The sequence below is a fragment of the Lontra canadensis genome, unplaced genomic scaffold, assembly GCF_010015895.1.
Source record: "Lontra canadensis isolate GAN:19392208 unplaced genomic scaffold, GSC_riverotter_1.0 scaffold59, whole genome shotgun sequence".
Lineage (NCBI taxonomy): Eukaryota > Metazoa > Chordata > Mammalia > Carnivora > Mustelidae > Lontra > Lontra canadensis.
Genome location: NW_022631053.1, coordinates 3867726 through 3891471, shown reverse-complemented (window position 1 = coordinate 3891471; position 23746 = coordinate 3867726). Strand labels below are relative to the sequence as shown.

The 23746-nt window shown below is 42.0% G+C and overlaps 1 protein-coding gene across 3 annotated transcripts in view; it reads left to right on the top strand.

The window, feature by feature from the left end:
* Positions 1-377: 377 nt before the first annotated feature.
* ATF1 (activating transcription factor 1) overlaps positions 378-23746 on the top strand; it is an 87859-nt gene continuing 64490 nt past the window's right edge. The window contains exons 1-2 of one of the 3 annotated variants that reach the window (XM_032876798.1): positions 378-657; positions 7406-7504. In XM_032876798.1, coding sequence (XP_032732689.1) covers positions 7412-7504 — 93 coding nt within the window. In that variant the 5' untranslated portion in view covers positions 378-657; positions 7406-7411. Of the gene's footprint in view, positions 658-1007; positions 1030-7405; positions 7505-23746 lie in introns of those variants that run through there. The other 2 variants (XM_032876801.1, XM_032876799.1) reach the window with 2 other exon arrangements.

The window sequence follows — 23746 nt, the reverse complement described above, 5'->3', positions numbered from 1 at the left end:
GAGAAGACGCTTCAGTCCCTTCTCTCTACCAGATCCGGACAGGTGAGGCGTGGGTCAAGGCCAGGATCAACGGTTCTGGGTCTCATCACCCAACCCGGAGAAAGTAGGAGCTGAGCTGAGAGCGACTCCACTAACTCATGAAAAGAGCCTCACACCGAGCGGCCTCCTGACACCACCAAGCCAGGCGGGGCCTCCAAAAACAGAAGCGTGGGAGGAGAGCGGACGTTGTTCCAGAAGCGAAAAACGACCACAGGTAACCTTCACCTCCGAAGTAACACTTTGCCATCCGAGGAGACCCGGCACAAGATGGCGGCACGTCACGTGAGCAACGTGGTGACGTAGGACGGCGGCCCGCACGGACGGACCGCCTTAACCTCACCCCCCACGCTCACTTACTCAGTTTTGCCCCCCTCCCCTCCCCCGCCCCCGGCCTGGTGTAGATCATGCCGCCAGTGGCGGCCCTGACTGCCGAGGAAACGGTAGTTTAGGACAGTTGGCTATTAAGTGACACTAATTCAACCCGCTCCGCCTGACCCCTGAGACACAGGGACGTCCCCCGCTGTGTGAGAGGGTGGTGAAGTGGGGAGAGAATTCGGATCCACCTGGGAGGGGGGAGTGGAAGTTCCCGCCCCGGACAGCGGCGAGCTGCAGCCACAGGTAAGCAGGGGGCGGGGGTGGGACGTGCTCCTGTGTCCCCGTGTTCCCGGGCAGAGGGAGGGCGTGGGGACTCGGCGCCGTCCCGGACGCCGAGTCAAGTCTCGCGCCGGGTGGGGGTCGCGCGCGGCGGCAGCAGTGGGGGAGGGGCGCGGAGGGCGCGCGGCGGAAGGGGGAGGGGCTGTCCGCTGTCCCCCGTCCGGGCGCCCTTCCGGTTCTCGTGCCTGGCCCGGCTGTTCTCCCGCAGTCGTCGGTCTCCCCTGCCTCCCAATGTCCCTCCCCCAACCAAAATAAAACCGGAGACCTCCCGCCGGGGGTGGCTTTCGCCTCTGAAGCGGCCCCTCTCAGGCCGAAGGCGAGCGCCCTCCGTCGAAGGTCTCGGAATTGGGCGGAGAGGGCGGGGCGGGGAGGGTGGCGTGGCCTTGGCCTCCGCGCGTTTTCCGCCCAGCTGCCGGAGACCGGTTATGTCCGCCAGGGATCCCGCAGAGCACATCGGGCGCGCTGGGCGTGCGAGGCCCCGGCCGGCTGTCGGTGGAGGGCAGAAACAGTCCTTACCCGCAGGGAGCTCGCAGTCCAGTGGGGAGGTAGACAGTAAAGCCACAGACGCACGAAACAGTAATGGAAAGGTGTAGCTGGTGAAGGAGAAGGAGCGTGTGGGAAGATAGACGCTCCTCTGTTTATCTGTGGACAATGAATCAAGGCGAGGAAACTCTGATTTTCTCTTATATCGTGAAACTAAGCATGGTCGTTCCCAGCATGCGGGTTTCCTGCATCAGGTGTACGTTGGAGCGTGCCCCTTAATATGCTTTAAAAATCTTTGTAGATGTTGAATAATGGTGGTTTTATTAGCTTTTGAGGAGCTGTGGGCTAGTACTGGTTTCCTCAGCCATCGGAAAGGGCATTCCTGTGAAATCTTAACTTAAGAGAAATGACCTAAAGCGAAGAAGAAATTACCATTAATTTATACGGAATTTTTTTTCTGTGTTTTCAGACCCCCCAAATAATCTCTCGGGCTTTTCATACCTTCGGACTCATCTTAACTAACAAAATAAATTGAGATAAAGTCCCTGATGCTCACCGAGGCAGTTGAAAGCTATGGAGACTTGATGCTGAGATGCTGAGTGTAGTTCTAGGGGAAGGAGTTTGGCAGGCCTCTCTTGGTGTTGTGGTCCAGGCTGCCTCTGTAATGGCTGGCTGTGAAACAAACAAACCCTGAATGCTATCTTCACTTGTTTCCTGAAAGTGAAAATCCCCTTGAGATTTCTTTCTGTTAGTGAAATCACGTATTAGTGTACGTTTTTTGTCAAACTGCAGTGATGCAACACTAATTTTTGAGAAGTGGGGGATACCTGTGATACTCATTGAGAGTGCCCTTCTGAGGCTTTTTCAGCATAGATTTGGCAAGCATCTTTGTCAAACTGGCATGGTTTGTGATGAGAGTTTGTATTGCTATGTTTGTTTGCAAAATGCATTTTATCTTGAGAATTTTGTTACCAGCAGATCTAAGCAGTTTTATTAAAATGCTGTTTTTCCTGTAGATTTTGTAATATGCATGTTCCTCGGTGTCCCAAATAGAATCAGTACAACTGTCCTAACACTGAATGTGTTAGTTCTGTTATCCTTTAAGGTTATGTTTGGTCTGTGATAAATCTGTACAGTACTACTATATCACCAGTAGGTGGTAGTCCCACCCCAAAATGCTTTTTCTTCACATATCCTACTTAATTATAATGAATTTCCATCTCTAAAGTAGGATTTTTGTGTGCCTGTGTTGTCTTGATTCCAAAGCCAAATTGAAGTAATTGTCTAAATATATTTCTTTAACCATTACTTCTTTCTGTAGCTAGACAAACCCTACTAAACACATTGATTTAGTCAGCATTAATGAATGTGCTATATTGGGAACTGGATGTGGTCTTTGGCTCCCTAAAGCTTGCATTCTGGTGGCAAGACAGAAAACAGGCCATTACAATACTGGGTGAAGAGGGGGTAACATGTGCTTTGGGGATACAGCCAGAGCTTTTCGACTAGTCTGAGGGATTCATGAAAGATTGCCTGGAAGAATAAATAGCTTATAGGAATAGACCACACGAAGAGGAGGGGAGTAGTGTTTCTGGCAGAGGGAATGGCATATGTGAAAGCCTGAAGGTGAGAGAAGGCAAGGTAGGCACATGGGAAGTTCTGGAAGAAATTTAGCATGGCAAACGAACAATTTTGAGGGAAGATCATGAGTTCAGTATGGAAGTGTCAAGCAAGAGACTCCTTGCCCTCAAGCTTATCATAGTTCTGTATTCTCTGTAGGTGAGGAAACTAAGACCTTCATTTGTCAAATGAGAATACTAACTGTATTTGTTGATGTTTATTTACTGCATACATGACTGTCTCTATTGGGCTGCTATATGCACTGTCCTTAGGTACCTTAAGACTGGGGGAAACAACACCCCCCGCCAAAAAAAAAAGACTGGGGGAACCAGACATGCTAATAAAACACAGTTCCAAGTGTTAAGTGACCTCATTAGAAATATGTGGAGGGCACAAAGTAGGAAGGAAGAAAGGTCCTGGAGCAGTTGGGAACTTAATGTTTGGGATGAAACTTGAAAAGAGTAGGAGTTTGCCAGATGAACAAGTTGGCAATGTTAGAGGAAGAGGGGCAGCATGGGGGGAAGAAAAAAACATGGATTTTGAGTTAAAATAGTTCTGCCTTCAGATCTTATATTCACATCTTACTGTGAGATTCATAGAAAATGGCAATTTCCTTGAGCCTCAATTTATAAATCTCTCAAATAGGGAATCCAGGAAATGATAAAAAAAGCTCTTCATTTAGTGCCTAGGATATAATATTCCTTTTTTTGCAAGTTTTCTTAGAAGCACCATGTCTTTTACTTACATTCTTTATATGTCAGCAGGATCACAGCCTGCTGCATTTTATCTGCCTCCCAAATTCCATCTCGTTGATGGCACTTTTGAAGCTGTGTTTCACTAACCCCTGTGATTCTGGCCTACTTACTGGTGTCTAGTGTTAAGCTTCCATCTGCTGCAGGGAGCTATATTATTTTCATAGAGAATGCTTTTGTACACGTACAGCTTATTCTGTGTTGAGCCAGTTTTTAACAGATCGTTCATCTTAACCTCAGTTTTAAGAGTAATAGCTGAAAAGAGTGAGCAAATGAAGATTATACACCAACATAAAAAATACATAGTATAGTTTACAGTGAGATAAAACTATAAAGCTGTCTTCATTTTGGAAAAAAAAGCTGATTAGTTGATTTCTCTTTAAAAAGTTATAGAAAATGGGCTTATTTTCCATAGGAAATGTGGTTGTAATAATTGGCCAAAATTTTACTTGCTGACTATAGTCGCTTTTACTAGGAAATGTGTATTGTTGTGTTGATTGTGTTAGTTTCCATTAGATTTAGGATTTCTTAATAATACTGTTACGGAGGAGAAATCAGTGAGTCACAGTGAAACAGCAAAGTATCATTTCCAGTAATTCAATAAGGTTTTGAAAAATCTTTTATAGTTTCGTTCAGTGCTTTAGCACTATATATATTTTTTTCTTTTCTACATTCTAACTTATGTCTTCTGAAATGGGAGTGTTAAAAAAAAGGCATTTTCAGCTGCCTGGCTGTCTCAGTAGAGTGTGTGACTCTGGATTTTGGAGTTGTAAATTTGAGCCCTACATTGGGTATAGAGATTACTTAAAATCTTTTTTTTTTTTTTTTTTTTTTTAAGTTTTTATTTATTTATTTGATAGACAGAGATCAGAAGTAGGCAGAGAGGCAGGCAGAGAGAGAGAGAGGAAGGGAAGCAGGCTCGCTGCTGAGCAGAGAGCCCGATGCGGGGCTCGATCCCAGGACCCTGGGATCATGACCTGAGCCGAAGGCAGAGGCTTAACCCACTGAGCCACCCAGGCGCCCCTATCTCTGTGTTTAGTCTGTGATATTATACTTGTATTAGTGGAGATGAAAAATCACGGCTCTTCCTAAAGAAGGGACTATATATGAGATTCCGAGCAGTTGAAGAAACAACATAGGAAGCATTAGATGAATTTGGCAAAATTAAAAGTTTAAAAATAATCATAGTTAAGTCATTGTTAAGATATTTGTATCCACATGATAGAAATGAAATTTGTATTAAGAAATATTAGGGATGCCTGGGTGGCTCAGTTGGTTAAGTGTCTGCCTGCTGCTCAGGTCATGATCTGAGGGTACTGGGATTGAGTCCCATATCAGGCTCCTTGCTCAGTGGGGAGCCTGCTTCTCCCTCTCCTGTTACCCCACTTGTATGTGCACATGTGCTCGCTCTCTGGCAAATAAATAAAATTTTAAAAGATATAGATTGGGATGCCTGGGTGGCTGTTGGTTGAGCATCTGACTCTTAATTTCAGCTCAGGTCATGCTCTCAGGGTCCTGAGACCCATGTGAAGCCCCACTTTGGGTTCTGCATACAAAGATTCTCTCCCCTTCTCTCTCTGCCCCTCCACTGGCTCATGCACACCCTCTTCCCCTCTGTCACTTTCTTTAAATTAACAAATAAAACCTTTTTTTTTTTTTTTGTTAAGATTTTATTTATTTATTTGACACACACAGTCAGAGAGGGAACACAAACAGGAGGAGAAACAGGCTCCCCGCTGAGCAGGAGCCTGCCGCAGGGCTGGATCCCAGGACTCTGGACCACGACCTGAACCAAAGGCAGATACTTAATGACTGAGCCATCCAGGTGCCCCTAAATAAAACCTTTAAAAATATTTTAAAAAAAGAAACAGGCAAATAAGAAAAACACTAAGATTTGGTGATAAATGGGTGAATAAGTAATACGAACAGATAGCTCACACAACTAATAGAGAATTAAAGAAATGTTAAACAGTATGTCATTTTCACCTATCATTGCTTTCTCATGTACTTCTGATGGACTGTAACTCCTTCAGAAAATTTTATTTTTATTTACTAATTTATTTGTTTAAAAGATTTTATTTATTTAATTTATTTATTTGACAGAGAGAGACACAGCGAGAAAGGGAGCAGATGCAGGGGGAGTGGGAGAGGGAAGAGCAGGGAGCCCAATGTGGGGCTCGATCCCAGGACCCTGGGATTATGACCTGAGCTGAAGTCAGACACTTAATGACTAAGCCACCCAGGTTCCCCCAGAAAACCTTAGATATTCATACTCCTTGATCAAGTAATTCTCCTTTTTGGAATATGTTCTGTGGAGATAATTTTAATTGTGGAAGAGTTTTATGCACCAAAGATATTAATCACAGTATTATCTTGTTTGGGTAAAAAGAAAAAAAGAATTATGTATGTTCCCTGGATGGAATATTATGTAGACTTTGAATATACCATATTTTGTTTATTCATTTATCTCTATGCATAACTGGGTTGATTGTACCTTTTGACTATTGTAAATAATGTTGCTGTGCACATGGGTGTACAAATATATCTTAAAGACCTTGCTTTCAATTCCTTTGGGTATATACCTAAATGAGGGATTTCTGGATCACACAGTGATTCTATCTTTAAATTTTTTAGTAACTACCATAGTGTTTCCCATAGTGTCTACACCTTTTTTGCATCCCCAACAACAGTGCACAAATGTCCCAGTTTCTCCACGTCCTCACCAGCACTTATTTAATTTTTAATTTTTTTAAAAAATATTAACCATCCTAGGGGCGCCTGGGTGGCTCAGAGGGTTAAACCTCTGCGTTCAGCTCAGGTCATGGTCTCAGGTCCTGGGATGGAGCCCCACATCAGGCTCTCTACTCAGCAGGCAGCCTCCCCCCCCCCCCACACCTGCCTCTCTGCCTACTGGTGATCTCTCTCTGTCAAATAAATAAATAAAATCTTAAAAAAAAATTAATAGCCATCCTAATGATGGGATGTTGGGATGGTATCTCATTGTAGTTGTGATTTAGATTTCCCTAATGGTTAGTGATACTGAACCATCTTTTCATGTTTGCTGGCCAACCCCTCTTTTTTCTTTGTGTGTAATCATTTAAAAACCTTAAATTCAAAAAAAACAAAAACCTTAAATTCTGCCCAAATCTTCTAGCAGTCTAGGTGGTTGTCTTCCCTTTTGGCATATTCCATCTCTCATAAGCCATTTATTCTCATTTTTACCTAGCCTGCATATCCTGCACTTGCTTCTTTCTATAGATCATCTAGATCTTTAGATAATCTCTTTAGGTGTGGTTGTGCTTACTTATTTAGTTCAGCTTCTGTTTAATGAATTCTCTATGTAGCACTATCTGTGCAATTAGAAACTGTTCCCTAGATGAAGAAGAATTCTTGTGTCCATGGACAGGAAGACTATCATACTTCGTGAGTGGGATAACACTTTAAAACTTAGTCACAATAATTTATGTATGTATTTGTCATTTATTAAATTTTAACAGGTTCATGTGGATCAAAATTTTTAAAATGTAAAGGAATATGCAAGAAATAGTCTTTTCTATCTCTGTTCCATAACTGCCAGTTCTCTTCTACAGAAGCAACCAGGTTGCCAATTTTTATACAACTGTGCAGCATATTATACATATTCTGTAGTGCTTTTTATTTGCCATTTCTTGAGATCTTGTAATTAGATCTCTACACAGAACAGAACATGAGAAGACAATGAGTCTGGATAAATTGAGCTAGCTCATAGCATAGAGAAACTTCATCTTGCTCCTCTGAAAACGTACACATGTTAAGGATAGAAATGTCTTAGGATTTCTTGAAAAGCATCTTCTAACTGACTTTTTTCCTGCTTGTAGTTGATTATGGAAGATTCCCACAAGAGTAACACTGCAGAGGCAGCGCCGCAGCCTGGTTCAGCGGTTCAGGGAACTCATATTTCTCATATTGCTCAACAGGTAAGGCAGGATCCAGCCAAAATACTGAGCTAAATAGGAATATTTTATGAAAAAGAACCAAGGAAAAAGAGCTGTAAATGTTGAACTGTAAGAAAGGAAGGTAGATTTGATTTAAACATCCTGGCAAGGTTATTTCAGTTTCATTTTCTTCTATACAAAGTACCTTTAATGTTGTTTTAAATAGGTGTATACATTACAAAACTTGAAGTAGATTTAATTTTTTGTGGTGCATGATTATTTTGATTTTTTCCAGATGGATTTTGTTTTTGCATAAGAAAAATGAAAAATTATTTATCTCTTTGTGCTAACTTGAAACAAACTGATAGTTTCAAGAGGCAAACCATCTTCAGTTCAGTAGATTTATTGTGGATATATAGGAAATCTTTTTGCTGAACTGGAAAATAGGCCTATACATTAGAGAATTTAAATTGATAGGCATGCATATTGCGGAACTGATATTTTTAAATTTCAAATTGTCTGATTCATGCACGTCACCCACTTCAAGGAAGACAATGGACAGGTGTTTGTTGCCTATGATAAGACTTGAACTTTCAAGCAAAAATGAGAATTTTGGAAAACTTGTATTCACTATTGTGAGCTTTACAGTTTCCCAGTAGTTAACAGACTTTTTAGTTACAAAGTTGTGTTACAAAATCATGCCTGGGTATAAGATTCATTTAGAGTGCAAGGTAAACAATGGATTTTATTCTTTTTTTTTTTTTTAAAGAACTCTTTATTTACTTGAGAGAGAGAGAGCAGAAGCATGGAGGAGGGGCAGAGGGAGAGGGAGACGTAGACCCTCCACTGAGCAGGGAGCCTGATGTGGAGCTCAGTCCTAAGACCCTGGGATCATGACTTGAGCCCAAGGCAGAGGCTTAACTGACTGAGCCACCCAGGCACCCCAGACCAATGGATGTTGATGTTAATAGAATATATAATGCTAAGGGGTGCCTAGAATATATAACACTCAGTTGGCTGGGTGTCTGCCTTCAGCTCAAGTCATTATCAGATGGTCCTGGGATCAAGTCCCGTGTTGGACTCTGCTCAGCAGGGAGTCTGTTTCTCCCTCTCCACCCCCCACCCCTTCTTGTGCTTGCTTGTATGTGTTTTCTTTCCCTCTCTCCTCTCTCAAGTAAATAAAAATCTTAAAAAAAAAATACATAACATTAAGATTGTGTATTGCAAACAACCTTTAAGAAACTACAACCTATTTAAGTTTTAAAGTGGTATCAAAGAAGAGTATCCACAATTATCTGAAAACACTATTAAAAACAGTACTCCCTTTTCCAACTTCATATATATGTGAGGCCAGGTTTCATTTATATACCTCAGCCAGAACAATATATGGCAAAATATTTAATGTAAAAGAAGGTAAGAGAATTCAGCCATATTCTATTAACTCAAACATTAATTTACAGAAATGTAAAATGTCATTCTCTTATACTAATTTGGGAGAAGGAAGTTTAGTTATATAAATGAAAATTAGATTTGTAATATATTTATATTACTTCAAAATGAACTGTTAAATATTTTTAAGATTTCTGTTTTAATTTTAAATGTGTTAGTAAATTAAAAGCCCACATATATAAGAATTCGTTGGGATCCTCAGTAATTTTTAAAAGTGTAAAGAGTCTTGAGACCAGAATTTGAGAAACGAGGTCCAAAAGGATTAATCCTTCAAGCTTTATGCATCCTTCTTTATTGTTTGGCTATATCTGTGTAGAATAATGGTATCTTCTCCAGATGGTGCTGGAAAAACAATTATAGAGTCTTTCAGCTATCTTTCTGTTAATAGAGTCCTTCACAGAAATGTTTAAATTCACTTGGCTTGTATACTTCAGTTATTTCGGTTAGATGTGAATGTTCTCCAAGTTTTCTTAGAAGCATATTTACAGTGAGATGTAGAATGAGTACATTTCTAAGTGGTAAGTAATTTTGTAGTGATTTTGAAAAATAATGTCACTGACTTCATGTCCAAATTCTTGTGGCGTGATTACTGCATTAGACTCTAAATACTGTAAGGAAACCGTATCTACAGCAGTTACATTTATTTAGTCATTCAGTATAAGCTGGGGACATAGGAATAAACAGAAGCCTCAGCTCTTATGGACTTTCCTTCTAATTTTGGGGAGACAGGCAATAACAGGTATCAGTTCATAGTGTGTACTGTGGGGACTAACAAAGCAGGGCGGAAGGGATGGGGATTGGTGGGGACAGGTGGACCTGTCTTTGTATATAAAGCGGTCAGAGAAGTCCCATTAGTGGAAAGAACTCTTCATTTACATGAACTAACAGTTGTAAAAGGCTGAGACTGGTAGGTACTTGGCATAGTTAAGGAACGGCACAGAGACTGGTGCCCTGGGAGACAGGTGAATGAGGGGAGAATGATACAGGATGAGGCCGAGAGGTTTGGGGTGGGAAGGGAGAGTGCCAGATAAGGTAGGCCTTGTAGGCCACTGTAAGGCTTTTGGCTTTTAAGCTGGGTGAGATGGGAATCCTTTGGAGTGTTTTGAGTAAAAACTTACCTGGTGTTTTAATAGGATCATTTTGGTTGCTTTGTAGAGTAGAAGCAGGAAAATCAGTTAGGAAGCATTTAGAATAATGTGCTTGAGAGGTGATAGTGGCTTGGACCAAGGTGGTAGCAGATAAAATTTAGATTCTGGATATAATTTGGTTTTAAAGCTAACAGTGTTTACTTTCGGATTAGATGTGGGTTTTAGAGAAAAAAAAAGAAGTTAAGATAGACCCTAGTTTTTGGCTTGAATAACTGTAGGAATGGAGTTGCCACTTAATAAGATGGACAACACGAGCATATTTTTCTTTAGTTTTGTGGGGTAATTTTGGCAATCAGGAATTTGGCTTTTAGGCATGTTAAGTTTGTGATGCTATCTGTATTACTTTTCTGTACTAAAATTACCGCAAACTTAATTGCTCACAACACAGGTTATCACAGTTTCTGTGAGGGCCGAAACTTCTTTGTTAGGTTCTCTGCTTTGGTGTTTCAAGTTGCAGTCAAGGTATTGGCTGGGGCTGGGTTCTCACCTGTGGGTTGAACTGGAGAAGAATCCACTTCCAACTTGACTCAGGTTGTTGGCAGACTTCATTTTGTTGCAGCTGTAAGACTGAGAGCTTGAGTTTTTTGTTGGCTGGAGGCCACCCTCAGATCTTACAGGTCATCTGAGTTTGCTGCCATGTGGCCCTCCCCATAAGCAGTTCACAGCATGGCAGCCTGCTCCATTATGTCTGGCAAGAGGATGAGAGTGAGTTGGATAGCAAGGCAGAGTGTTGTATAATACCATATGACCTAATCAAGGAAATGATATGCCATTCCTTTGCTAGAAAATGTAATCATGGGAATGCCATCCCATCATCTTTACCTTACTGATTAGAAGAAAGTTGCAGGTCCTTCCCACACTCAGTGGAAAGGATTACCCAAGGGCATGAATACCAGGAGGTGGGGGTCACGGGGGCCACCTTAAAGTTTGTCTGCCAAACCATAAAAATAGGTTTGTCCAGTAGGCAGCTGGAGATATATGATCTGGAGTCCAGAGGAGAAGTCCAGAATAGAAATGTAAATGTAGGAATTGTGGCTTTATAGGTGGTATTTAAACTCACAAAGTGATTTCTGACTTCTACTTGGGATATAGAAAGCTGCAAAGAGTATTGCTCCCATCTTGAAATAAGAATGAGCTGTAATATACAAAGTTATAACTTCTCTTGATTCATCAGAGGTGGGATCTGGCTCATCTGTAACAGCACAGGAAGAAGGCAGCGCTGTGGTACAAGGATAGAGAAGAATTCGGCTAAGTTTTTAATGGATTGCTGAAGTCTAAGTGTGGGCTAGCATGAGACTGTAGAATCCTTGAGAGCTGCAGACACAGCGCAGGTAATACCCACCTCTAGGCTTTTTCTTCAAGGTCTCCTGGCAGTTTGTTGCGAGAAAGACTGGGGAAAGCAAGGGAGACCTGGGTAAGGCCCACTAGGTGGGGTAAGGCCCACTAGGTGGTACGGTCCTTCCTGGACTCTTCTCCCAGGAAGAACTTTAAGCCACTGGGGGAAGGGAATAAACTCCATTTTCCATTGTACCTGGGAGGAGTGAAAAGACAAAAACCCGTAAAACCTGAGGGAAGGTGAGGAAACTTCTGGGTTCAGACCCTTTGTTTTCCTACTGCTGGGAGAAAGCCTTGTGCCTGGAGGTCCAGGGATAATGGCTTGCCTGAGACTCAGACTCAAGTAAAGCAACCGCATTCCGCCCCTGGGGACTAGCCTGGGTGGGGGGGGGGGGGCGGACCAGAAGCGGAGTGTGGAGTAAGAACCCTGAGAAAAACCCTCAGGCAAACCAGTTCCCACCCTAAGCAGAAGGTTGCCCTAGAGGAATTTGAAGTAGGTAGTACACTTAAGTTAATCATAACAATAGAACCCAAACCCAGCCTAATTCCTAAAGAGATTGACTCAGCCTCTCCCCTTAGCTCCCACTAATAGCTTGCAGAAAAAGAGCCATTTTTATACTGTTTCCTCTGTCCTGTGTTACACACGATATCCATCATCCAGGCAAAAATTCTGAAACATACAAAAAGTTAGAAAAAAATAGCCTACTGTTCAAAAATCAAAATAACCGATAGACTGAGGATGATACAGTTGTGAGAACTATCAGACAATTAATTAATTTTTAAGGATTTTATTTATTTATTTGACAGAGAGAGAGAGAGCACAAGCAGGGGGAGTGCCAGTAGAGGGAGAGGGAGAAGCAGGCTCCCTGCTGAGCAGGAAGCCAGGTGTGGGACTTGATCCTGGGACTCCGGGATCATCACCTGAGCTGAAGGCAGTGGGTTAACCAACTGAGCCACCCAGGCACCCCTGAATTTATTTTTTAAGAGATTTTATTTATTTACTTGACAAGCAGGGGGAGCGGTAGCTGAAGGAGAGGGAGAGCAGGCTCCCCACGGAACAGAGAGCCGGATGTGGGGCTCCATCCCAGGACCCTGGGATCATGACCTGAGGAGAAGACAGATACTTAAACCGATTGAGCCACCCGGGCGTGCTTCTTGTTGGCTTCACACTCCTGGGGATCTGTTTCTTTCTGTCCCTCTTCCTCTACCCTTCCCCCCACTTGTGAGCACGCGCTCCTCTCTTTTTCTCTGTCAAATTAAATCTTTTTAAAAAATAAAATAATAATGAATAATATATTAAAGGTTCTAGTGGGAAAAGGTGGACATGTATGATGGTAAATTTCAACAGAGGAATGGAAAGTATATGAAAGTCAAATGAATATGCTAGAAATGAAAAATTTGATATAGAAGTATGTTTAAAAAAAAAAAAAAGAAGAAGAAGTATGTTTTGGGGCTTATTAGTAGACTGAACATAGCCAAGGAGAGAATTCAGTGAATTTGAAGATCAACAGAAAATATCCAAAGAGAAAACAAGTAGGGGGAAAACAGAGCAGAGCATCTCAGAGCTGTGGGGGACAGTACCTATTTAACACAAGTGTAATTAAAGTCCTGGAACTACATGAGATTTTTGGGGGTCTTGTATACTTAGAGATGAATCTGTGGATTTGACTAGGGCTCTCCAGCATTTGTTGGACTTTGGGAAGATTGAAGAGGGATAGTCAGTGAAGTTAAGAGGAGACTCAAGAGAAAGAATCTTGGAAATTAAGAATAAGGTGATGGTCAACTGTATAATGCTGCTGGCAGGTCAAATAAGGAATAAAAATTAGCTGCTACCACAGTTGGTCTTCATTATTGAAGGATTCTGTATTTGCAGATTTGCCTACTTGATAAAATTTATATGTAAGCCCAGAATCAGCCCAGTACTTCTGTGGTCCTTGCCCAGAGTGGTGACAGATTGGAGTCACTTGATGCACAGCTTCCAGCTGACCTTGAACTGAGGCACCAGGGCTTTGTCATCCTATTTTATCTCTCATGCTTTAAATAGTTCTTTTGATGGTCTGATTAGTGGCATATTTTTTGCATTTTTGTTAGTGATTTTGTTGTTTAAAATGGCCACCGAGGTGTAGTATTGAGTGCCAGGAGGAGAGAATACATGTGTTAGGTAAGTTTTATTCAAATATGGGTTATAGTGATGCTGTTTGTGAGTTCAGTTTTTTTTTTTTTTTTAAGATTTTATTTATTTATTTGACAGAGATCACAAGTAGGCAGAGAGGCAGGCAGAGAGAGAGGAGGAAGCAGGCTCCCTGCTGAGCAGAGAGCCTGATGCGGGGCTCCATCCCAGAACCCCGGGATCATGACCTGAGCCGAAGGCAGAGGCTTTAACCTACCGAGCCACCCAGGAGCCCCTGTGAGTTCAGTATTAATGAATTAGCAATATATATATACTAAAAAAGGTGTCTTTAAACAGAAACACTTAAAACAAGGTTGTATATTGACCAGTTGATGAAAATAATGTGCCCAGAGGCCTGCAGGAGCCTAACTCCATATTCCCCCCCTCCCCAGAGCAATGATTCAGTATTTGCTAATTCCATGTACATGCAACTTTGTAGAATATAATTACCACAAATAGCAAGAATTGACTTTTTAGCAACATAATGTTTATTGACAGCCTTGACAAAAACTATTTCCATGGGAGTGGGGATAAATCTAAATAATTAGGGGCGCCTGGGTGGCTCAGTGGGTTAAGCCTCTCCCTTCGGCTCAGGTCATGATCTCAGGGTCTTGGGATCGAGCCCCGAGTCGGGCTTTCTGCTTGGCAGGGAGCCTGCTTGTGCCTCTCTCTCTCTCTCTGCCTGCCTCTCTGCCTACTTGTGAGCTGTCTCTGTCAAATAAATGAAAAATAAATCTTTAAAAAAAAAATCTAAATAATTAGATCCAAGAGAGCATGGTAAAAGAGATGGGGGAGGGGAAGGAGTAGACACTCATTGAACAGAATGAAAAGACAACTCATGTAAGGTATTTTGTTACAAAGGGGGCTAAGAAATGAAGTTGCTGGGACGCCTGGGTGGCTCAGTTGGTTGGACGACTGCTTTCGGCTCGGGTCATAATCCTGGAGTCCAGGGGTCGAGTCCCGCATCGGGCTCCCGGCTCCACGGGGAGTCTGCTTCTCCCTCTCACTTTCTCCTCGCTCATGCTCTCTCTCACTGCCTCTCTCTCAAATAAATAAATAAAATCTTAAAAAAAAAAAAGAAATGAAGGTGCTGGAGAGGGTTGTAGGTCAAAGCTCCAAAGTTTTACTTTATTATTTTTAAGATAGGAGGAATTAACAGCCTGTTGGTATACCAGTGGGATTGATTAAATAGAGGGGGAAAACTGGATGATACAGGAAGGGGAGAGGTCAGTCCTGGGATGACATCTTTGAGGAGGGCCAGGAACAAGATTTAGTCTATAAGTGGAAAAATTTATTTTATATGACCACAGGTACATTATTCACAGTAAGAAAGTAAATACAGGTTAGGTGGGTAGATTGGGGATGAGAGACTCTGAAAATTTTTTGATAACTTTTTAAAAAACGTTACTTATTTATTCATTTGTTTATTTGACAGAGAGAGAGAGAGAGAGAGAGAGAACACGAACAAGCAAGGGAGTGGCAGGTCCCCTGCCTAGCAGGGAGCCCAATGTGGGGCTTGATACAGGGACCCTGAGATCTTGACTGGGGATCAAGGCAGATGCTTACCTAGCTGAGCCACCCAAGCATCCCTCGTTTGATAATTTGTTTTTCAGTGAAATAAAATGCTTTGAGAAGATAAGGAAGGAGGAGAAAGCATGAAATAGTCTGTCAGGACAGTAGGAGAATGGAAGTGGACTTCAGGATTTATGGGGTTTATGAACAGTCCACTTGACGTTTGATCATGAGTTTAAAGTGCGACTTTCTGTTTTTGTTTTAAGGATTTATTTGTTCATTTGAGAGAAAGAGGGGCAGAGGAAGCACAAGCAAACAGGTGGAGAGGCAGAGGGAGAGGGAGAAGCAGACTCCCCACTGAGCTGGGAGCCCGACATGGGGCTGGATCCCAGAACCTGGAGATATGACTTGAGCCAAAGGCAGATGCTCAACCATCTGAGCCACCCAGGTGCCGCTAAAGTGAGACTGTTAAGTTACGTGTTTTTCTCCAGTCTAATTCAGGTAAGGTTTGTATTCAGGTTACAGGCATAGAGTAGGGGAACTAACAGGGCTGATGTTTAGTTAAGGGTCTATAATGAAGCAAGAAAAGACAAGGACATTGGTGATGTGTGTGATAGGGTGATTATGATGCTGGGTCACAAGATTTAAGCTGAATAGGGAAGGAAGTGGGGACTTGATGGGATCAAGAGCAGGGAAAAAACATAGTGGGCTTAATGGATTATGGGTTCTTGTGGAGTCCAAGAATTGTTGAGAGTCCAAATAGTAGAGATAATGAGTTGGATGTCGGTGATAATCAGAGGGATGCTTGAATTTGATATTATGGAGGGGTGCATTTATTGACAATGATAAGATTTAATTAAGTAAATAGTTCTCAACTGGAGTGTACTGCTTCCCCACTGAGATGTCTGGAAATGTGTGTTTGGGGGTGGGGAGGGTGCCACTGATATTCAGTGGGTGGGGACCAGAGATGCTAAATGTTTTGCACTGAGCAGGATATTCCTACACATGGAGGAATCATCTTGCCCCAGATGCCTGTTTAGAAACCTTGTAGAGTATGACAACAGGAGCAGGTAGCTGAGGAGGGTGGAACACAGGGCTTTGGAGAAGAGTAAAAGAGACCTGGGTATGGAAGGTTACTGAATGTTGCATATGGGAATCACTGCAAATCATATCAGGACTGGTATTAGAATAGGTTGGTTTGGCTGCTAATGTCTTTTTTTTTTTTTTTTAAGATTTTATTTATTTATTTGACAGAGAGAGATCACAAGAAGATGGAGAGGCAGGCAGAGAGAGAGAGAGAGGGAAGCAGGCTCCTTGCTGAGCAGAGAGCCCGATGCGGGACTCGATCCCAGGACCCTGAGATCATGACCTGAGCCGAAGGCAGAGGCTTAACCCACTGAGCCACCCAGGTGCCCTTGGCTGCTAATGTCTTAAAGAAATGAGGGGACATGACTACTGTAAGGACAGTCTGCTGCTATGAGCCTTGAAGTTGGGAGCTTTTAGGGGAGGAGTTTGAAGGGACAGGGGTCTGGAAGTACTGATGAAAAGCAAAGGAAACACGCACCTTATTTGTGGGCTCATTGTATGAGTGCAGGAGAGAGCTGTAGGAGAGACAGTTTTCTTGAGAAGAGAGCTGAGGTTCAGTTATGGCAGGAAGGTGAAAGGGAGGGACTTAGTACTGTTGAATTTCATTTAATGACAAATTATATGTAGATTGAGAGGCAAGCAGTCTTGCTTAACGAAAAGAATGATGGAAGCCATCAGAAGACTGGGTTGGAACCTGGATTTTGTCACTTAGTGACTCTAGAACTTTGATAAGTCACTTATTTAATAAGACTTGATGTTCATCATCTGGAAATTGTGTGTCAGACTTGGCGATCTCTAAGGTCTTTTCCAGCTCATAACTTTCAGTAATTCTCATATTGTAGAGAAATTTGTATTAAATTACCAGGTGAGAATAGGTGTATCAAGTGTGAATAGGGAAAACGATGATGATAGTAACAGTTGAGTGTCCACTGTGTGCTAGGTGCATTTCTAAGCATTTTAAGCGTTTTAAGGCCTTCAAACCTTGTGTCACCTACTGTGCTTTTGTAACTGCCATACAACTAGTAAGCCTGGAGACGTGATTTGAATTCCAGCAGTTTGACCTCTGTCACAGTTGGGGATTCCTGGGAAGTAGACTGTGAGATGGAGATTAGCATTCGGGAGGTTTATTAGGGAGTCCTCTTGGGATTACCACCTGTGAAAAGTAAAGAAAAGGAGGAAGCAGGATTGGGCAGAGGGAGAAGTGGAACTGCCATTCAGTCTCAGTGAGGGCCTCAGCTGACCCCATAGAGAGCTTTGAAAATGAGATGGCTCTTCAAAATGGGGGGAAGGGGCCAGCCAGGCCTTCATATCCCAGCATGCACCAGTCATTGGATCTTTTTTTTTTTTTAATTTTAAAAGATTTTTTTATTTGACAGACAGAGATCACAAGTAGGCAGAGAGGCAGGCAGAGAGAGGGGGAAGCAGGCTCCCCGCTTCACAGAGAGCCCGATGCGGGGCTCGATCCCAGGACCCCGAGATCATGACCCGAGCCAAAGGCAGAGGCTTTAACCCACTGAGCCACCCAGGCGCCCCCAGTCATTGGATCTTGAGTGACCTGGGAAGGGGGGTGTATGACCTTAAACAAGGTGACTCATCAGCCAAGTCTCTTCCAAAGAGGGCTGACAACTGCACACTGCCAGCTGCTGTACTCCAGCAGCTAGGGAATAAGTCTTTTACTAGTGAAAGGGGATTTTTGAGTTGCATCATAGTGCCCACCACAACACCAACATCTGTAGTCCCCAGTCCTTTGTTGCCTCCAGGGAGAGTATGAGGATAAATGAGAATAGTGGAAGAAATTACACATAGGCTTGGCTCCAAAACACTTAAAAAAACAGCTTGATCTGGGCGCCTGGGTGGCTCAGTCCTTAAGCATCTGCCTTTGGCTCAGGTCATGATCCAGGATCCTGGGATAGAGCCGCGCATCGGGCTCTCTGCTAGGCGGGAATGCTTCTCCCTCTCTCACTCCCCCTGCTTGTGTTCCTCCTCTTGCTGTCTCTCTCTGTCAAATAAATAAATAAAATCTTAAAAACAAAACCAAAAACCAGCTTGATCATCATGGCGGGTTTTTTTTTTTTTTTTTTTTTTTTTAAGATTTTATTTTTAAGGGGCGCCTGGGTGGCTCAGTGGGTTAAAGCCTCTGCCTTCGGCTCAGATCATAATCTCAGGGTCCTGGGATCGAGCCCCACATCGGGCTCTCTGCTCAGCAGAGGGCCTGCTTCCCTTCCTCTCTCTCTGCCTGCCTCTCTGCCTCCTTGTGATCTCTGTCTGTCAAATAAATAAATAAAATCTTAAAAAAAAAAAAAGATTTTATTTTTAAGTAATCTCTGCACCCTTGTGGGACTTGAACTGACAAACCCAAGATCAGGAGCCACGTGCTCTAAGGACTGAGCCAGTCAGGTAACCCCAAGCCATTCATATTTTTTTTTTAAGATTTTATTTATTTATTGGACAGATGGAGATCACAAGTAGGCAGAGAAGCAGGCAGAGAGAAAGAGAGGAGGAAGCAGGCTCCCCGCTGAGCAGAGAGCCCAATGCGGGGCTCGATCCCAGGATCTGGGATCATGACTCGAGCCGAAGGCAGAGGCTTTAACCCACTGAGCCTCCCAGGCGCCCTGCCATTCATATTTTTGACATGAGGACTTAACTCAAGGTTCATCTAGGGAGAAGCTAAGAATGTGCATCAGTGCCTTTGATAATCCTTTCTTACCTGAAGATACTCTATTTAACATTTGGATATTCTAGGTCATCTTGGTTTCACTTTCTGGTAGAGAAAGTTCTCCTATAGAGTAACTTAGAAATTTGGGTAAGTTTATTTGGATGTTTCCAGCATAGATGGCATGGGAGAGTGGAAGAATGATTTTTCGTTTTCATTCGCTTAACAGGGTCATTAACAGAGCCAAAGGTTTTAAATTTTGACTAGGTCCAATTTATCAAGTTTTCCTTTTATGGATTGTGCTTTTGGTGTCTAAGAATTCTTTGCTAGTCCTAAATTTCAAAGATTTTTTGTTTCTTCCTAGAAATTTTAGAGGTTTATGTTTTACATGTAAGTCCATGATTCATTTTAAGTTAACTTTTGTATAGATTTGAGAGTTTGGGGTTGTTTTTTGTTTTGCTTTGTTTTGCCTCTGGATGTACAATTGCTATAGCACCACTGCATTCCTTTTGTGCCTTTATCAGAAATTATTTGAGCATATTTATCTCCTCCTCCTTCTCTATTATGTTCCATTGATCTATGTGGTGTCCCTCTGTCAGTACTGTGCTGTCTTGATAACTATGTATAGTAACCCTTAACAGCCAGAAGAAAGATTACTCCCATTTTTTTTTTAAGATTTTACTTATTTATGTATTTGTCAGAGAGGAAGAAAGAGAGAGAGTACAAGCAGGCAGAGGCAGAGAGAGAAGCAGACGCTCTGCTGAGCAAGGAGCCTAATGTGGGACTTGATCCCAGGACCCTGGGATCATCACCTGAGCCAAAGGCAGTGGCTTAACCAACTGAGCCACCAGGCATCCCAGATTACTCCCATTTTATTCTTCTTTTCAAAGTTGCTTTAGGGCCTTTCCATATAAATGTTTGCAGTAAGCTTGTCCGTGTCTGCAAACCTACAGATCAGTTAGGGGAGAACTAATATCTGATTGAATCTTCCAGTCCTTGAATCTCTCCAATTGTTTAATCTCTTTTGATTTCTTTCCGTAGCATTTTGTCTTTTTCAGCATACAGATCCTGTATGTGTTTTGTTAGACTTATACCTAAGCATTTCATTTTCTTAGGACACTTTGTAAATAATGCTTATTTTCTTTGGAGCTGTTGTAAGTGATACTGTGTTGATTTTGGGTTTTACTTGCTAGGATATAGAAATGTAATTGATTCTTGTTTATTGATCTTACATCTTGGAACATTAGTTTTAGGAGTGATGATTGTTTTTGTTTTTAATATTTCTTGTGATGTTCTATGTAGAGAGTAATGTCATCTAAAGATAGAGATGGTCTTAAAACTTTTTTTTTCCAATTTTATTCCAGTTATTCTGATTTATTCCAGTTATTAACAGTATGTATTATTATTTTTTCTTGCCCTGTTGCACTCTAGAACTCCCAGAACTATGCTGAATAAAGTGTGAGAATGGATGTTTTCTTTGTACCCAGTCTTAAAGGGAAAATGTACATTCTCTCATCACTAAGTCTGATGTTAGCTGTAGGGTTGTTTTTTTTTTTTTTTATTCCTAGTTTTTTAAATGTGTGGTTTTTTTTTTTTCCATGAAATGAGATTAAATTTTTTGAAATGAGATTCTTCTGCATCAGCTGGTGTGCAGTGATGATTTTTTTCTTGTTTGGCCTATTGATGTGGCAGATTACATTGATTGATTTTTAAATGTCAATACCTGAAATACCTTGCATACCTGAAATAAATAGCATTTGGGTCATGGTGGTGTATTCTTTTTATATGTTGCTAGATTCTGTTTGCTAATACTTTGTTGAGGATTTTGCATCTAAATTCATGAGATAATAGTCTGTGGTTTTCTTTTTTTGTAATGTCTCGGGCCTCATAAAACAAGTCAGGAAATATTCCTTCCTCTTCTCTCTTCTGGAAGAGATTGTATAAAATTGGTGTTAATTATCCTTTAAATGTTTGATAAAACTCTCCAGTGAAACTAGAGCCTGGAATTTCTTTACAGGACTATTAAGGCTATTTTATCATGGCTGAATTTTGGTAGTTTGTGGTTTTCAAGAAATTGATGCATTACTTCTGAGTTGTCAGATTTATGAATGTAGAGTTGTTCGTAGTATTACCCTTTCCCGCTTAATGGCTATAGGGTCTGTTGACCTTAAAAATCTAACAGTCAGTTAATTTACCAGAAAAAATAAGTTTATTCAGGAATAACAAAATTGCAATCTAGGACATGCAGGCTCTAGCAAAACCATAGACAGGTCCCATAAACAAAGGAGAGGAACATTATTTTATGGAGAAGGAAGAGGAGAGAGTTGGCAGTGGTGTTTTTTTTTTTTTTTTTTTTTTTTTTTAAGATTTTATTTATTTATTTGAGAGAAAGAGAGAGTGACAGAGATAGAGAGAGCACAGTCCCGGAGGAGAGGGAGAACCAGGCTCCCAGGGAGCAGGGAGCCCGGAGCCCAGTGTGGGGCCCGATCTCAGGACCCCGGGATTATGACCTGAGCTGAAGGCAGATGCTTAACTGACTGAGCCACTCAGGTGTCCGTGTGGTCCCCCGCCCGCCACAGAGTGGTTATTTTGAAAGAAAGTCCATTGAAGAAAAGCACCAGTTCAGGGTGATAATTGTTTCTCATTGACTGAATTGCAGGGCTAGTCAGTTTCTTGTAGGAGGTGCAGTGTGCATCTTGCCTTTGGGGGCCTGTAATTGAATTCCTTCCTGTTAACCATTCTTTTGGAGTAATTGCCGCTAAGTGGAAGGGCTCCCCATTCTGGCTTCTCAACTCCACTTTAGTGAGGTTTCCCTTTGTTAATTTTCATATTTACCCCCTTTGATCAAGATCTTCCCTGAAAGCATAGCTGATCAAAAGTCAGGTTTTCTTAATTCAGTGACCTTTTGACCCTCAGTGCCAGGAAAGATGTTTTCTGGTTGTCATGGCCGGTATCAGACGGAAAGTGCAAAGAATTGGAAACCAGTTAAGGTTATATTTGAGTAACTAGGAAGGTTAGGAGGGAGAACTCTAAGGCACTGCCCACCTTATAGTTCATATTTACCAAGATCGTAAGCTCCAAAGATCATTTCCTTATTGGGAACATCATTTTTACAAAAGCTCGATAGGCAGCAAATACAGAAGAAAGTAACATGATGATTCCAAATTGTGTAGTGGTTTTAAACTGGAATACTAGATCTGAAAGTAGCCAACTAAAAACATTTATTGACACTTATTCCAACATAAGGGAGAAAAGTTATCCCTGTGGAAGCAAACCTGAAGTTGTTTATGTTTCTTGGAAGTCTGCACTTCAAGCTGCCATGAAAGCAGAATAGTGAATATAGCAAGAGCACACAGAAGGAATTAACAGTGCATTTTAGAAGATACAGTGCAGGTATAAACATGAAGCAATAGCTGGAAAACTTTTGCAAAACACCAAACCCTCAAAGACATTTTATTTTATTTATTTATTTATTTTTTAAGATTTTTATTTATTTGACAGAGACAGACACAGCGAGAGAGGGAACAAAAGCAGGGGGAGTGGGAGAGGGAGAAGCAGGTTCCCCGCCTAGCAGGGAACCCGAGTGGGGCTCCATCCCAGGACCCTGTGACCACGACCTGAGCTGAAGGCAGATGCTTTAGGACTGAGCCACCCAGGCACCCTATCAAAGACATTTTAACACAGCATTGTTATCTTGAAAGAACTGTTTGGAACCCGGGGCACCTGGGTGGCTCAGTGGGTTAGAGCCTCTGCCTTCGGCTCAGGTCATGATCCCAGGGTCCTGGGATCGAGCCCTGCATTGGGCTCTCTGCTGGGTAGGGAGCCTGCTTCCTCCTCTCTCTCTCTCTCTGCCTGCCTCTCTGCCTACTTGTGATCTCTGTCAAATAAAATCTTAAAAAAAAAAAACTGTTTGGAACCCAGTGTGTTGCGTGCAGTTGGTAAGGTTGTACATTCAGAGAACCATGAATTTGGATAAGAATCCAGAGTTACTTAGTAGTTCAGATGAAAGAAAGACTTTTGTGAATTCCAAACCTTTTAGAAGAAGCGAGTGAAAAATTAATTTGTCATGGGATCACAGTGAGGCTGTTTCTGAAAGGCCATAATCAAAACAAGAGGTTTCCCTCCCTTCAAACAAGGGTTTGGGAAATGCAGACAAGGGCATTCATTGTCTTTCCACAAATGAGAAGAAGCAGTAGTGAGAAAAAGGTACACAGGCCTCGTCCAGACATCTTGGGAAAGCTGTCTTGGCAGCTGTCACCTGCTTCAGTTTCCGGAAATTTTAATTTTCAAGTTACCAGGTGGCGTGCAGGACCAGTCAGGGCTTGGTGCTTTCTTCAGATGTGTCACACGAGTCCAAGAATCTGTTTCTTAGAGTTTGGTGCCACATGGTGGTTAGCAGTAACTATAAGGCCATTTCCAGCAAAGATTATGATGTGGGACTTGATCCCAGGAGTCTGGGATCATGACCTGAGCCGAAGGCAGACGTTTAACCGACTGAGCCACGCAGGCATCCCAATGCATGGTTATTTTTAATAGAAACAGTTAGGCCTTTAGACATTGGAGTATATCTTTTTTTATCAACTGTGGTTCAGAGAAGTCAGGGGCCAAGTGTATTAATGTCCTGTGACTATCTCAAGAAATGAGAATCTGTGAATTCCAAAGCGGGTGAATCTGAAATTTGGAAGGACTAACAGTACTCTTAGCCAGGGTGTTTGGAGGTTCTCTACAAATTTTGCCAGTTAATAGTGCCATATATGTGTTTGACTGACCCTGAAGATTGAAGGTGGTATGTGCAATGAAAGTGTTATAAAAATGGCCAAACAGCACAGACTTGTTGAAACCCTTGACTAGAAAAATGGGTTTCCCAATCACTGTGAAGTTCAGAGAAAAATTCTTCAGGTAGGGATAATCTTTTCCATCAGAATTTTAGG